This window comes from Chaetodon auriga, chromosome 19, assembly GCF_051107435.1.
Source record: "Chaetodon auriga isolate fChaAug3 chromosome 19, fChaAug3.hap1, whole genome shotgun sequence".
NCBI classification, from domain to species: domain Eukaryota; kingdom Metazoa; phylum Chordata; class Actinopteri; order Chaetodontiformes; family Chaetodontidae; genus Chaetodon; species Chaetodon auriga.
In genome coordinates, this window is record NC_135092.1 from 22,632,501 (window position 1) to 22,647,383 (window position 14,883).

Here is a 14,883-nt window from a genome sequence, read left to right on the forward strand (position 1 = left end):
CGACTTGGGAGCAAACGATGAACTGATTGCGTTTAAAGACGAGGGGGAGCAGGAGGAGAAGAGGAACGTGTCGGCTGAACGGGACCTGGACGATGTCAAGTCCTCTCTGGTCAACGAGTCCGAGACCAACAGCAGCTCGGACTCGGAGGTGAGTGAACCGGGACCCGGGATGTGGAGCGACTAGTGGTTTGGTGGACCCTGCTGGCTTCTGTCTCTCCGCGGAGCTCGTCCTGCTTTGTTTACCTGCCTGTCTGTGTGTTTGTGTGCAGGCAGACAGACGCCCCAAGCCCAATCCGGATCAGGAGAGCAGGGCCAGGCACAGTCAGCTGTTTGAGGAAGGTAATGACCCCGCGGAACACCTTTTTGTGGGAGTCCTTTAAGAGTCAACAGCAGAGTTAAAGGCTGCTCTGAGTTCAGTGTTAAGGTGGATTTACGCTTGGCTCGTGCAGGTTTTGACGTGTGTTTCAGCTTCACTCATTCATATCAGGATCAGGTCACACTGCGGAGTTATTTTCCACTTTGTTTGCTTTCTTCTGCGCACATGAGCTTCAGCTGCGTCCACATTACTTGTATTTCTCATTGTCTCACTGGTGAATAGGACACTTCTTCCTCTGCTGTTTGCCTTCTCTCACTCACTGTGAGATAAAGACACTGTTTGTTCACATCTCATTAGCTTCTGAACCAGCAGCCGAAGCTGCTTTAATCCACTTCTCGGCCAGACAAAGAGCACGCGCTCTTATCTCCATCACATCTCTGCTCAGATTAAACCACAGTGGCCCAACTGGCTTGATGGGCATCTTCATGTGAATGCCGTGTCCCACCATCGCTGTAGAACTGGTTCCACTGGTCTCACACATTATTTAGCCCGGTGGTATGGGGAACGCTTCCTCAATCGTGACCCTTGAACATGAATGAAACAGTTCACAGGGTCATCAGGTGGGCACCCTCTCAAGCACCAAACACAGTTCACCCCCCGTCCACCACGTCAGTTCGTAGCGCAGGTTCATGTCTCGTGTTTTAAGTCTCAGCTCGTTGAAAATAAGTCCGCTGATGCTCTGAGGAGACGATCAGCTGTTTGCACAAACTGAAAAAGATGTTGAACTTGTTTCTCAGCGCTGAGGAGGCGTCAGGATGGAGGCCTCTTCCAGCCCTCTCCGTACGTTGGATATCCCTTCTTCATGATCCCGGACCTCGGGAACCTCTGCGGTCCCTACCTCACCAACGGAGCCCTCACACCAAGTGCCAGGACGGTAAGACCACACACACGCACACACACACACACAGCAGCGGAGCGTCGGGGGGGCAGCTGGTCTGGTTGCACCAGGTTTGCTGCTCCCGTGGTTTCCTCTGTCTTTATTGATCACTGTTTAATGCACCACCCGCTGAGGACGTCCAGTGACTCAAAAGGAGCACACACATCCAGGCGGCGCATGTCGTTATTTGTTAACGATGCTTCATCTTCGTGAGCAAATCGAGTGACGGAGCTGAAACCAATGTGATCAGTTCATCACTTTTCTGCCTCGTTGGCAGCGAGAGAGACGGACGGTGGGAGGAAGGATGAGCTGGTTTAACGTTCCTCAGCGCTGACTTAACCCACAGACAGCAGACAAGGGGCGATAATGCAGAGAAATACAGCAATACAAAAAAATGTAAAACAGAGGAAAGAGGAGCTGGCGTCAGGCCGATGGACAGTCTTATTTCTCAGGGCTGAACACAGTTCGATCAGCATATTTACCATTTTCTGACTTTTTGTAGACCAAATGAATAATCCAGAAATCAGACCGAAAAAAGATTTAGTTGATTATAAACATCCAGCTGTCTCCTGTTGGCTGTGCGGTGTTTGCCTGGTGAAGTTTATGAGACGCTGACGTCATGCAGATTAACTCGTTCGCAGGCGTAACTTAAACCCGGACTCGCCCAGAACACATGCAACAGGTTCGAGCTGCTTCGCTTTGTGGCCATATTGTTTTGCAAATTGAGACCTGGATACCATTGACTCACCAGTGTCCTGAAAGCTCCTTTTGTGTACTTGCATCTTGCATTTGATTTGGTGTGTGTGTGTGTGTGTGTGTGTGCGTGTGCGAGTGCGAGTGTGTGTGCGCTGCCTGCAGCGTGTTGTGATAAGGAGGTTTGTGATGGTACGGGGTTCGACAGGCCTGGACACAGTCTGCCTGCAGTAGGAATGAGCTCTCATCATGGCTGCTGCCGCACGGCACGATTGACAGTTTGTTGCCCAATTTCGTCGTCCTAAAGCTTTATGGGAGCTCAGCTTGGATTAAAGGGATACTGGGTAATGGTTTAATACAGCAGAGCTCAGGGCCACTAATCTAAAAATTGCCTCGTTGGCACAGTAAGGAATTTTAAGCCAAATATTATCTGAGAGGACAGTTAGGAAGGAACGACCTCAAACACAAGGCTGAAGGGACGTAACGAGAAAACAACAGATTCCTCTGTGGAGTAAAAACATGCACACCACCAGGGCAGTGTGTGTGTGTGTGTGTGTGTGTGTGTGTGTGTGTGTGTGTGTGTGTGTGTGTGTGTGTGAGACTCCAGTATTTCCAGGCTCAGAATGTTCTACTTCTGGCTTTTCTAGCCTTCTGTTTGAGAGTGACACAGATTTGTGAACTCTTCTCTGTCTCGGTGTGTTTTGAAAGTGCTGTGTGGATTTAGCGCAGACACACATGCAGGCTAAACACACACACACACACACACACACACAGAGCCACCCACACAAACACCTGCATTCCTCAGCTTTGTAATGCCCTCCCCCGTGTTAGTGGCCCATTGTTGTGTTAGCAGAGTCTGAATGGTCCTAATGTGTGGCTCTACGGGGGGATCGTTACACCTCATTATACCTAACACACTGCCCCCCCCCCGTCTGTGACTGACTGATCGTTCGTTGCCTTGAGACAACACAGTCGTCCGTCCTCTTTCTCTCTCTGGTCCTCCTTCACATTTCTCTGCACAATGGAGCCCTTGTGTACTCCTCGGCCTCCTCAGTCAGAGCGTGAGGTGTGTGTATGAGAGACAGAGGAGGAGGAGGAGGAGGAGGAGGAGATGCATCCGCCAGTCTGAAGGCAAGCAAAGGTAAACAAGCTATCGTTAGCTGGACGCTACCTGAGCCATAACACAGGCTGTTTACTGTCCTCATGGAGGCAGACAGGAAGCAGGAGCCAGCATGTCGACAACCTGTCTGCTGACTGCGTCCTCCTCTCCAAACCTCCCCCACCTCCTTGCAGTCTGCTCCTCGCCTCTGTCTCTGCTGTGGACTCTGTGTGACGTTTGTCTTCCTTTGAAAAACGCAAAGACAGACACACATTCATTAACACACACGTTAATTCTCTCTTCCTTAAGTCCCAACTTATCAATAATCACCACCATTCGTCCTCGTCAGCCTACGAGGACGAATGAGACCGGGCCGGCGCAGAGGTTAGCTGACTTTTCACGTCGGCCATGCACACGCATACACACACACCTTCAGAGCAGCGTCACACCTGAGCAGCAGTGAACAGCAGAAGGACTGAGGAGAGATAAGCTACCTGCTGTGTGAGTGTTGATCGTGCTGGAGAGGGCAGGTTTATACTCACCCTGTGGAAAAGGTTGATGTTGACAGAGCTGGCCAGCTGTGTGTGTGTGTGTGTGTGTTTGTGTTTAGTTAAAGTCGGTCTCTCTCTGCAGACTGAACAATCCCACAATTCCTCTGTTTACTCGACATTGTCTCCAGAGTCTTAAAATACCAAGAGGATGACCTGTCTGACACAACAGCCTCACACTGACACACTGCTGTACACATGCAAACGTGAACACACACACGCGCACACACACGCCGCACAGGTCTGCTTCCAGCCCATCAGACATGTTTGTGTGTCAGCGGGACGTCTGTGAAAAGTGTCTGTTTTGGTCTTGGAGCTGCAGGAAGTGATGAACCGTGAGTGAAGACATTCAGAGTTTCTGCTTTCAATAAAAGACCAAAGTCACTTCAGCACCATCGAGCTGCGAGAAGAGACAGACAGACAGACAGACAGACAGACAGAGAGAGAGACAGACAGAGAGACGGACGGACAGACAGACGGACTGACAGAGAGAGAGAGAGACAGAGAGACAGACGGACGGACAGACAGACGGACTGACAGAGAGAGAGAGAGAGAGAGAGACAGGCAGGCAGACAGACAGACAGACAGAGAGACGGACGGACAGACAGACGGACTGACAGAGAGAGAGAGAGACAGAGAGACAGACGGACGGACAGACAGACAGACAGACAGGCAGGCAGACAGACAGAGAGAGAGAGAGAGACAGACAGAGAGTCGGACGGACAGAGAGACAGTCAGACAGACAGAGAGAGAGAGAGAGAGACGGACGGACGGACAGACAGACAGACGGACGGACAGAGAGACAGTCAGACAGACAGACAGACAGACAGAGAGAGAGACGGACGGACGGACAGACGGACAGACAGACAGAGAGACAGTCAGACAGACAGACAGACAGAGAGACAGTCAGACAGACAGAGAGACAGTGTGGAGACCTGTGTGGACGACGTCCATCAGTATGAAACCAATCTCATCGTTCTGTCCAGTGAGAACAGATTCTGGCTTGTTTCAGTGACGACTGGTTTCCCTGACGGTTAAACTGAGGTCTAAACTTAAACTAGCTGATTAGTCTAAAAGCAGCACTTCAAACCATTGATAACCAGACCTGAAAGCTGCTCGGACAGCAGCGCTTCACGCCGTGCGGCACCGTTTCAGCATCGGTCCATGAGTCCTGAAAGACGTCGGCGTCCCGGAGACGTTCTGGTCAAACATCACAGCGTTTATGGACCCTGTTTTTGAAGCTGGTCCAGTATTGAGGGCCTGCTAGAAGACATAACGGACCCAAGCTTGTTAGATACAAGCTATTGGCGGTGGGGCCTGTTTAATACCTGGTTTCACAGTGATCGTTGTCACTCCAGTTCCCCCAAAACGGGTTTTGAGGAAGGCACATAGTCACTTTGGTTCTAGGAGGCTTTATTCAGGTCGTATCAGAGTAGACCTTCTGTCCGTCTGACCTCGCAACCATCAACACATTATGCAGATTTTCAGTCCTTCAGTTATTTTTAAACAAGCTTCAAACTGACTTCAGCTCCTCCATAAATTCACCCGTTCAGCTGAGAGACGTTTTGATTTGATGATTTTGACTTTCAGATGATAATTGAGTCGTTTGAAAGTCGACCAAACCTCTGAACTCTGTGTTTAATAAGCGGTGAGTTTGGAAACAGAAGCTGTGGATCAGTTTTAGTCTGTGAATCTGAGTCTGGATCAGGTCCACTGGATGATCCACTAATGATCCTCTGGATTAATGAGCAGACCTGGATTCAGAGGGGACGAGGACCTGGACTCAGAGGGGGCGAGGACCTGGACTCAGAGGGGGCGAGGACCTGCACTCAGAGGGGGCGAGGACCTGGATTGTCCAGAAACCTGCTTCTGACTTCAAGGACTCTAAAGATCATTTTCATGATGTTCTGTGTCGACTCCATCTTCAGCTCTTTGTCTTCAGCATGTGTGTGTGTGTGTGTGTGTGTGTGTGGCAGTAAACAGCAGTCAGCCTAATAACCCTCCCCTCCAGGCACTCTGTGTGTGTGTGTGCGTGCGTGCGTGCGTGCGTGCGTGCGTGCGTGCGTGCGTGCGTTGGTTTTCCTGGTATTTCCAACAGCTGGATCCAGTTAGCGCTCTCAGCCTGAGCTTCCTCGGGCCTCTGGATGGGGGACGGCTGCTCTGTGGACTCACTGTGTGTTTGCAGCAGAAGCACGGCGTGAGAAGAAGAAGAAGAAGAAGAAGAAGAAGGAAGAGGCGGAGTGAGGACGTTGTTGGACAGTGAGGAGGTTTTGTCCAGGACCTTCAGAGGGCTGTTTGAGGGTCCAGACCTGGTTTTAAGGGTTAGGTTGGATCCAGGTTTAGGTTAGTCAGTATGTCAGTGGGTCTGAGCAGCAGTTTTGGGGTCGTGTGCAGATGTTTGTTCAGATGAAGTGTGAAGAGCTGCAGAGTCTGAGGGAGATGAAGCGAGATGTGGTTTCCTTTAACGTGACTGAGCTCATTAATCAGCAGCCGGTGGGTTCATGTGTTCTGAACGGTCTCCTGTGGACCTTCTGTAGAAGAAGACGAAGAACGGCAGGAAGTGTGGATGTTTCAGTGATGTGGACGTTGACGGTGCAACTTCAGTCTTTTAAGGAGCGTCAGATGGATTCACACGGCGTGTTTCTGTGAGTGACGGCGAGCTTTACCTCTGAGTCACGTGCAGCTTCCAGCACTCACCTGATTTCTTCAACGCTGTGTGTAGAAACCTGTTTGTTGTAATCAGGTTTTAGAGAATCACGCAAACCTGATTTCCATTTGGAGAAAGCAGATTTGTGGTCCACGTAAAGCAGGTTTTTAACCGGCCGTGTACACTCACACAGGGGAGGTTCACTGCGGCACCATCGATGAATCCTCTCGCTCACAGTAACCAAGTGCTCCTCATTTCATGGTCAGGAAACACCAGGAAGCAGCTTTTTGTGTCATGAAAATAGTTCAATCAGTCGTTCTTGCAGAATGCGGTCAGGCAGGAGGAATCAGATGACTGTGTACGCTCAGAGTCCATCGCTCAGAGTCCAACAGTCTGTCCAGAAGACGACAGCCTCCGTCCTCCAAGTCAAAACTAGAAAAACTGGTGTTGTCCTGTTTCCTGTGGAACCTGATCTGAGGGACTTGGTTTCCTGAGGTCACATCAGCAGACCGGTTATCCAATGGAGTGAGAGCTCCATGCTGCCTCGTACCTGGACGCTTCTGTCCAATGAGCAGAGAGACGCTGAGTCAGGACGGATGTCATCATCATCATCAGCAGCAGCGTGCTAATAATGGATGAAGATGAACGCCGTGGCCTGGTAGTCAGGAGGAGACGTCAGAGCCACTGTCTTCCTCTAGCTCCCCTTCCTCAGGGTCAAAGGTCACGGTTGGAGTCTGTTGACGTCACTCACAGTTGAATGAGCACCAAAGGCTGAGTCTGGTCTGGGGGGGGCTGGGGGCTCGGGGTCCCCCAGTTTCAGACGGCTCGGCTAACAGTGGGACCCCTGTCGTTTGGAGGCTGGTGGCGTGTTTATGTGTGGGGAATGGGGGGCAGGGTGAAGGCACACTTTCTGGATTGTTCTTTGTCTCAAGATCCAGAGCTACACACACACACACAGGCACACACACGCGCTGTCTAACTGAGCAAAACAATCAAACTTAACGTATTCCCTATGATTTCTGTTTGACCTTCAGTGTGTGTGCGCGCACGCGTGTGCGTGTGGCGTGTGTGTGGTTCCTTCTTCTATTCTTTTTTTAATAAATATGTTGGAATCTGAACTGAACCAGAATCAATGAGCAGAATCAGAATCCATAAAATTGGAACGATGTCAAAGCTGCGGCACAAAGAAGGTAAACGTGTGGGAGGTGAACGACGTTGAAGTGTTATCTCTCCTGTTATCAAAGCTCGCGATCGCCTGCACATCCTGATGCTCACATGTTTCACCAGTTTCCTCCTGATGCTTGTCTGGGAAATGACATCCTGTTTGAGGACAGTTCAGCTCAGCAGCTGAAGACTGAAACGTCACATTTTGAGGACTTCATGTAGCTTCACATAGCTCAGCCAGAAGAGTCTGCAGCTGTGGACCGCCACCTCTCATCCCTGTTAGCTGTCAGCCTGCGTTCGCCTGTGTCAGCCTGCGTTCGCCTGTGTCAGCCTGCGTTAGCCTGCGTTAGCCTGCGTCAGTCTGCGTCCGTCTGTGTCAGCCTGCGTTCGCCTGTGTCAGCCTGCGTTAACCTGCGTCAGTCTGCGTCCGTCTGTGTCAGTCTGCGTTAGCCTGTGTTCGTCTGCGTCAGTCTGCTTCAGTCTGCGTCAGCCTGCGTTAGCCTGCGTTCATCTGTGTCAGTCTGCGTCCGTCTGCGTCAGTCTGCGTCAGCCTGCGTTCATCTGTCAGTCTGCGTCCGTCTGTGTCAGTCTGCGTTAGCCTGCGTTCGTCTGTGTTAGCCTGCGTTCATCTGTGTCAGTCTGCTTCAGTCTGCGTCAGCCTGCGTTAGCCTGCATTCATCTGTGTCAGTCTGCGTCAGCCTGCGTTAGCCTGCGTTCATCTGTGTCAGTCTGCTTCAGTCTGCGTTAGCCTGCGTTCATCTGTGTCAGTCTGCGTCAGCCTGCGTTAGCCTGCGTTAGCCTGCGTTCATCTGTGTCAGTCTGCGTCCGTCTGCGTCAGTCTGCGTTAGCCTGTGTTAGCCTGCGTTAGCCTGAGTCAGCCTGTGTTAGCCTGCGTTAGCCTGAGTCAGCCTGAGTTAGCCTGTGTCAGCCTGCGTTCGTCTGTGTCAGTCTGCGTTCGTCTGCGTTAGCCTGCGTCAGCCTGAGTTAGCCTGCGTTAGCCTGAGTCAGCCTCTGTCAGCCTGTGTTAGCCTGTGTTAGCCTGAGTCAGCCTGTGTCAGCCTGCGTCAGCCTGAGTCAGCCTGTGTTAGCCTGTGTCAGTCTGCGTTAGCCTGCGTTAGCCTGAGTCAGCCTGCGTTAGCCTGTGTCAGTCTGCGTTAGCCTGAGTCAGCCTGTGTTAGCCTGCGTTAGCCTGTGTTAGCCTGCGTTAGCCTGAGTCAGCCTGGCAGGTCGAGTCCGTCCGGTCACAGCCGTCCTTAAGCTGCAGCAGGTGAACGCGGTCTGTCAGAGAATGGAGCGAGCGGCGTTCACCTGCACGGTGCTCTGCATGTTGTAGCGGTGAAACGTACAGCAGCTCAGTACCTGTACTCAAGTACTGTTCTTAAGTACAAAGATTAGGTATTTATACACTCTGGGTTTTGTCCCCATCACTGACACTGATGTGACAGTCACGTCCATCTGACTGTGTTAAGACGGACAGACAGACAGTCCTCGTCCTTTCTACTTCTCAGTGTCTCAGAATCTTAGAAAAACACTCAGACTGTGTTGAAGATGATTGTTGGTTTGTGTGTGTGTGTGTGTGTGTGTGTGTGTGTGTGGGTGTCATGGCTGACTCTTGCTTGCTCTCTCTCCTCAGTACCTGCCGTTTCAGTGGCCTCTGCTCGATGTCCCAGGAAGACCTGCTATCAGAGACTCTGCTGCTGCGACACACCTGGTGAGACACACACACACACACACACACACACAAAGGTTGACAAGGGTCCCACATGTCATCGATCGGAGTCTGTTGTTTGCATCATCTGTGTTCAGTCGTTTGTTGTGAGGAAGCTGACACACTTCTGTTCAAAGGCTCATAAAACAATGAATTCACGTCCTTAAATATGATGAACTTCCTGTTGAAATGTGACAGAAAACAGTTTCTGCTGGTCCGGGCAGGTGTGCCTCACTGCAGGTGTGAGAAAGGTGGAGTTTGTATTTACACCGACTCACTGATGCCGCCGCTGAAGATCTGAACGTTTTCAAGGAAGTAGAAATGTTGCAGGAAGTCGGCGCCTGATGGGAAATCACGGACTGATAACATTCACCGCCGTCCATTTCTTCACGTCAGGGGTCAGGAGGCGTCTGTCAGGATGGCGTTCTGTCGTCCGTGATGAAGTTCAGCGAAGCCCAGCGCTTATCTGAATCAAAACATGTCAACTGAGGAACTGAAGGAGCTGGAACGGGTCCCAGTCTGACGGGTTCGGGCTGGGAGTCGAAGCTCCACCGCCGCGAGGCTGAAGGTAGATGGCGAGATCCGTTTCACCGCCGTAACAAACAAACAAGAGACCAGATGAGTCGACTTCCTGCACGACATCATTCCTAAAACGACACCAAGAGAAACCTGCTTTCTGTCGTCCCAGAGGGCGTTTGAGAGGATTCAGTCTCCGCAAAGTCTTAAAAGTAGTACCAGCAAAATGTACTTCATGTGTGTACTTCATGTGTGTACTTCATCAGTCAGGAAGATAAACAGTGAATTTAACCAGCAGTCCAGTCGCTCTGTGAAGCAGTGAACTCACACTGACCCCCAGTGGGCCGAGGCGAGAACACGTCACCTTCACAGCCGAGACCAGACAATCTGAAGTCTGAAGGCAGCAGAGAGCCGCCCAGTGACGCCCAGTGACGCCCAGTGACGCCCAGTTAGCTCAGTGAGCCCAGTGACACCAGTGATGCCCAGTTAGCTCAGTGACACCCAGTTAGCTCAGTGAGCCCAGTGACACCAGTGAGCCCAGTGACGCACAGTTAGCTCAGTGACACCAGTGTGCCCAGTGACACCGGTGTCACCAGTGACACCGGTGAGCTCAGTTTAACTGTTAGTCCAGTTTTTCCAGCTGAAGACAGAAAATGGTGAAGAAGAGCAAGGTTTGGATTGGCTGTTGAGGAGCTGTGTCACCTGACTGTTGATGAAAGCAAACATTCATAAAGTCACTTGCTGTGAATCGACCAATCACAGTGTGGATGGGGCAGGACATTAAAACAGGTTGCTGGGCTCCAGCAAACTGCATGTGTGTGTCATAGTCCTCTCTGTCATTGTAGTAGAGGTTGAAATCCTGACACCTGGTGGACAGATGACATCACTGCCTCTTCAGCACTCACCTGTCTGTCTGTCTGTCTGTCTGTCTGTCTGTCTGTCTGTCTGTCTGTCTGTCTCCAGTCTAACACTGTGCCGGTGGTGCAGCACCCTCACATGACCCACCTCCACCCGTTGCTGTCCTACAGCCCAGAGGCCTTCTCCCCTCAGCGGGCGTCTCCTGGCTTCTCTCCTGATGCAGGTACACGTCGCGGCCTCACCTGTCCTCCAGTCAAATCCTTTCAAACACTAATCAGACAGACTCCACTTTGATTTGCTGCTTCACTGACTGTCTCACCTGTGAGCAGGTATGTCAAGGACCCCCCATGCGGCGTGCTACCCCGTCTCTCCTGGAGGAATGGCTCAGATCACACACCCTCTGGGCTGGCTGTGAGTAACGCACACACACACACACACACACACACACACACACACACACACACACACACCTCTGATGCTGTGTGTTTGTCTTATCTTATCTGCAGGCAGGGACAGTCCATGTATCCCATCGCCGGCGGCTTCTCGCCCGCCGCTCTCGCCATGAACGCCTCCATGTCAAGGTCAGTGTTGTTTTTAAAGGCTGATCAGACAGAAAATGTTGAGTCCCACTGATTGATTGATTGACTGATTGACTGACTGATTGATTCACTAATTGACTGACTGACTGATTAATTGATTGATTGACTGATTGATTGATTGACTGACTGACTGACTGATTAATTGACTGACTGACTGATTGATTGACTGATTGATTGACTGACTGACTGACTGACTGACTGACTGACTGACTGATTAATTAATTGACTGACTGACTGACTGACTGACTGACTGACTGATTGATTGACTGACTGACTGACTGACTGACTGACTGACTGATTAATTGATTGATTGACTGACTGACTGACTGACTGACTGATTGTGTCGATCAGTCAGTTATTTTCAGTGTTCTGTGCCGTTAAGCTGAGCGTCTGCTGTGTGTTTGTCAGTCTGGTGTCGGGGAGCTTCTCTCCACGTTTGGTGCCGACCCCCCAGTCGTCCGTCCCCCACCCGGCCGGCGCCCCCGCCGCGGTGAAGCAGGAGCCCGGAGGCAGCGTCCAGCCAGGGTAACGACCTCTGTCTTTTAATGTCCTCAGAGATGAGCCCTGTGTCTGTCCTCAGAGACGCCTGCATGGACGCTCTCCTGTCTTCTGATGTTCGTCTCGGCGCATCAACGCGGCGTTAACTTTCGCTCTGTGTTTGCTCCTGTAGGAGGTCGATGCCCGACGTCCCGCAGGAGAAGGACGAGGAGAAGAAGCCTCACATCAAGAAGCCGCTCAACGCCTTCATGCTGTACATGAGGGAGGAGCGGCCCAAAGTGGTCGCTCAGTGCAAAGTGAAGGAGAGCGCCACCATCAACCAGATACTGGGCCAGAGGGTAGGCGCCATGTGTCAGTGACAGAGTCCAAGAGGGACGTTTAAGATGTCAAGGTGTCGCTCATTCTGTCTTTTGTCTGTTTCCCGTCCTCAGTGGCATTCGTTGACCAAAGAGGAACAAGCCAAGTATTATGAGCTGGCTCGCAAAGAGCGCCTCCTCCACTCCAAGCTGTACCCCGGCTGGTCGGCCAGAGACAACTACGTGAGTACAGACGCTGACGGCGGCGAACGAGCGTCTTTGCTCGCTCGTCACGTTTTATGGCGTTGTCATGAAAACTTCCTGTTTGAATGAAGTGATTGACGTCGCTGAGAGGTGTCCATCAGCTGATGTAAATCTGAGTGTCTGCTGTGTTCAGGGGAAAAAGAAGAAGAGGAAGAGGACGAAGAGCGAGGCTCAGTGTGAAGGTGAGACGATGCTGCTGTCAGTCACGGTGCCTCTGATCAGCGTTGGACTCGCAGGACGTAGAAATCCGTCCAGAGGATTAATGTTGTTGTTTGTGTTTGTCTCCAGCTCCTGAAGAGGACGTCCCCCCCCAGCTGAAGAGACCTCGCGTCCCACCCGAAGAGACGCCTCACACACACACTGCGTACACACACCCCCGCTCACACCTGACACAGCCACACACCATCTCACACCTGACACACACGCACCTGTCCCAGGCCAGCCCCGCCTCCTCGCTGGACTCCCCGGCGACGCCCACCACGGCGCTGGCCTCGCCCGCCGCTCCGGCCCCGACGCATACCGAGCACACGCACTCCTCCTATGGCGGACACGTGTCCCCGTACGGCGAGCAGCTGCAGCCGCTGTCCCTCACCACCAAACCTCACCGGACCCCCCACCCTCTGAGCCGGACCGCCGTCACTCCAGGACCCTCCACGCCGTCGTCCTCCTGCGACACCCCCACCTCCTCGCCCCGAATGCCCTCCTCCAGATGTTCGCCCCCTCCTCCTCCTGTGCTCTCTCAGCCCTTCCTCGTCCCGCCTCCTACCGCCGCTCTCCAATCAGCAGCGAGCTCCCACAGTGCCTTAACGCAGTCACAACCGTTCTCAGTCAGAAGAACCAATCAGCTGTGAGGAGGCGGGGTCCTTTGAACCGTCAAATCAAAGAGAAGCTCGACATGATTCGACCTTTTTACGGCTGTAAATACGCTTTCTTTTTAGCTTTTTTATAGATGCATCACATTTTCTATTAGAATGAACGGGACACGTCATTGGTCAATATTTGACTGCATCTCCAACTCAAACGGTGTATTTTTTGCAAACGGTCACTTTTTCTAGTCCTTTCTATGATGATCTGCTTGTTGTGGTTGAAGCGAGGTGTGTGCCACCGGGTTTGTTCCTCACATTTCTCTCACCTGCTCGTGTAAATCTGTTCTCTGGTTCCTCCTCTGTGTTAATAAATATTCACTGAGTTCTGATTGGCTGCCTCTTTGACCAGCTGGAACAGCAGGAAGTCACTCACTGTTTGTCCTCCTTGCCAGCACAGCGAGGGACTTCACGCTCTTTCTTAAGGTGGTAACATGATGTACACTTTCAGAGGACACGATTGTCCCCGATGTCCATCGTGAATTCACGTCCATTCATTCAGTTCAGACGAGGGAAAGTTTGCTCTATAAAACTTCTGTTTTAGCTTCAGTGATCAGGGACACTGCTAGCATGAGCTGCTAGCATGAGCTGCTAGCATGAGCTGCTAACAGCTAATTCAGCTTCAGACCTTTAGTGGAGACGATTTGACTGAAAAGGACGAAAAGGTCCAAATTCACATCTGCACTGAATCCAGGACGTCTGTTCGCGTCCTCAAAGATCCCAAAGGAGACTCAGAGGAGGACAGGAAGCTGCTGGGCTCAACACCCCCCGCTCATACCTGCAGCCACGCGTCACCTGTGTGAGGGGAGCCAGGTGATGAGCCAGGCTGGGGGACGTGTCCCAGTCTGTGTCTCCCTCTGCTGGACAGCAGCTGATTCTGAGAATCCTCCAGTCATACTAGGTGTAGTACATTTACTCAATACTGTACTGAGGTACTGGTTTGAGGTACTTGTACTTATATCCAGTTTATGCTACTTTTTACTTCACTGCAGTTATTGAACAGCTGCAGTTAGATTTGATCAATAAAACATAATCAGCATATTAAATAAGATGCTCTGTCACAGACTGACGCCCACAGACCCTCACAGGTGTTTTCAGGTGAAGTCACCTGGCTCACCATTTATCATGATTTAGATGTACTTCCTGTGGTACAGCACCAATAAAAAGGGTTGAATCTGTTTGCTCCTCTAATACTCCAGAGAGGGAGTCTCAGACAGACGTCAAGTGACCCTGGACACACCCAGAGGACCGCAGCCTGACCTTTGACCTGTGGAGCCGCGCTCTGTCTCTGATTGTACAACGCACGGCGTCATTAGACGGGTGGTCAGTGAATCTTCGTCTGATCTGAGGAGCAAACGTGTTCGTTAGCTGTTGAAGGAGCACCGATGAGCTCCTGAACAGCCTCCACGCGTCTCCTGAAGGAGCAGCGACGAGCTTCACGGTGCAGCAGTTAGTTTTATCAGCAGGAGTTCAGAGATTAATCGAGCTGGTAAGAAGGTAAAAGTACAAGAGGTATCCTCCAAGACTCCTCCATCATGTACTACAAGAACAACAAGCAACAAACCGCAGGAAGGTTTCCTGTCGCCCTAAAGATAAGCAGTGTGTACAAACTATCTGGAGTCAGATAAAAAACCTCGAAGCTTCCTCACTTCCAGTCTGCACAGCGAGTACTTTTACTCCATAGTACACTGATGTTTGTACTCATGTACTTTTACTCAAGTAGGATGTTTCATTTGTATTTTTACACTGTGGAGGTACTTCTACTGAAGTAAAGGCTCTGAGTTCCTGGTCCAGCGCTGCAGATAAGCGTTAATCGTGCTGATATGATCCTGAGAGTCTGAGCTCGGCCTTTGAACCCGTCAGTCAGCGGCTTCTTA

At 51.4% G+C, this 14,883-nt stretch overlaps 1 protein-coding gene across 1 annotated transcript in view; it reads left to right on the forward strand.

The window, feature by feature from the left end:
• Window positions 1-13,337, forward strand: part of LOC143338528 (transcription factor 7-like 1-B) — a 13,505-nt gene extending 168 nt beyond the window's left edge. The window contains exons 1-12 of the mRNA XM_076758987.1: window positions 1-148; window positions 270-339; window positions 1,114-1,250; window positions 9,038-9,115; window positions 10,592-10,709; window positions 10,816-10,897; window positions 10,993-11,067; window positions 11,494-11,610; window positions 11,756-11,921; window positions 12,015-12,122; window positions 12,277-12,325; window positions 12,432-13,337. The exon at window positions 1-148 is cut by the window's left edge and continues 168 nt beyond it. Of these exons, the coding sequence (XP_076615102.1) occupies window positions 1-148; window positions 270-339; window positions 1,114-1,250; window positions 9,038-9,115; window positions 10,592-10,709; window positions 10,816-10,897; window positions 10,993-11,067; window positions 11,494-11,610; window positions 11,756-11,921; window positions 12,015-12,122; window positions 12,277-12,325; window positions 12,432-12,994 (1,711 nt within the window). The 3' untranslated portion in view covers window positions 12,995-13,337. The remainder of the gene's footprint in view (window positions 149-269; window positions 340-1,113; window positions 1,251-9,037; window positions 9,116-10,591; window positions 10,710-10,815; window positions 10,898-10,992; window positions 11,068-11,493; window positions 11,611-11,755; window positions 11,922-12,014; window positions 12,123-12,276; window positions 12,326-12,431) is intronic.
• Window positions 13,338-14,883: the final 1,546 nt, after the last annotated feature.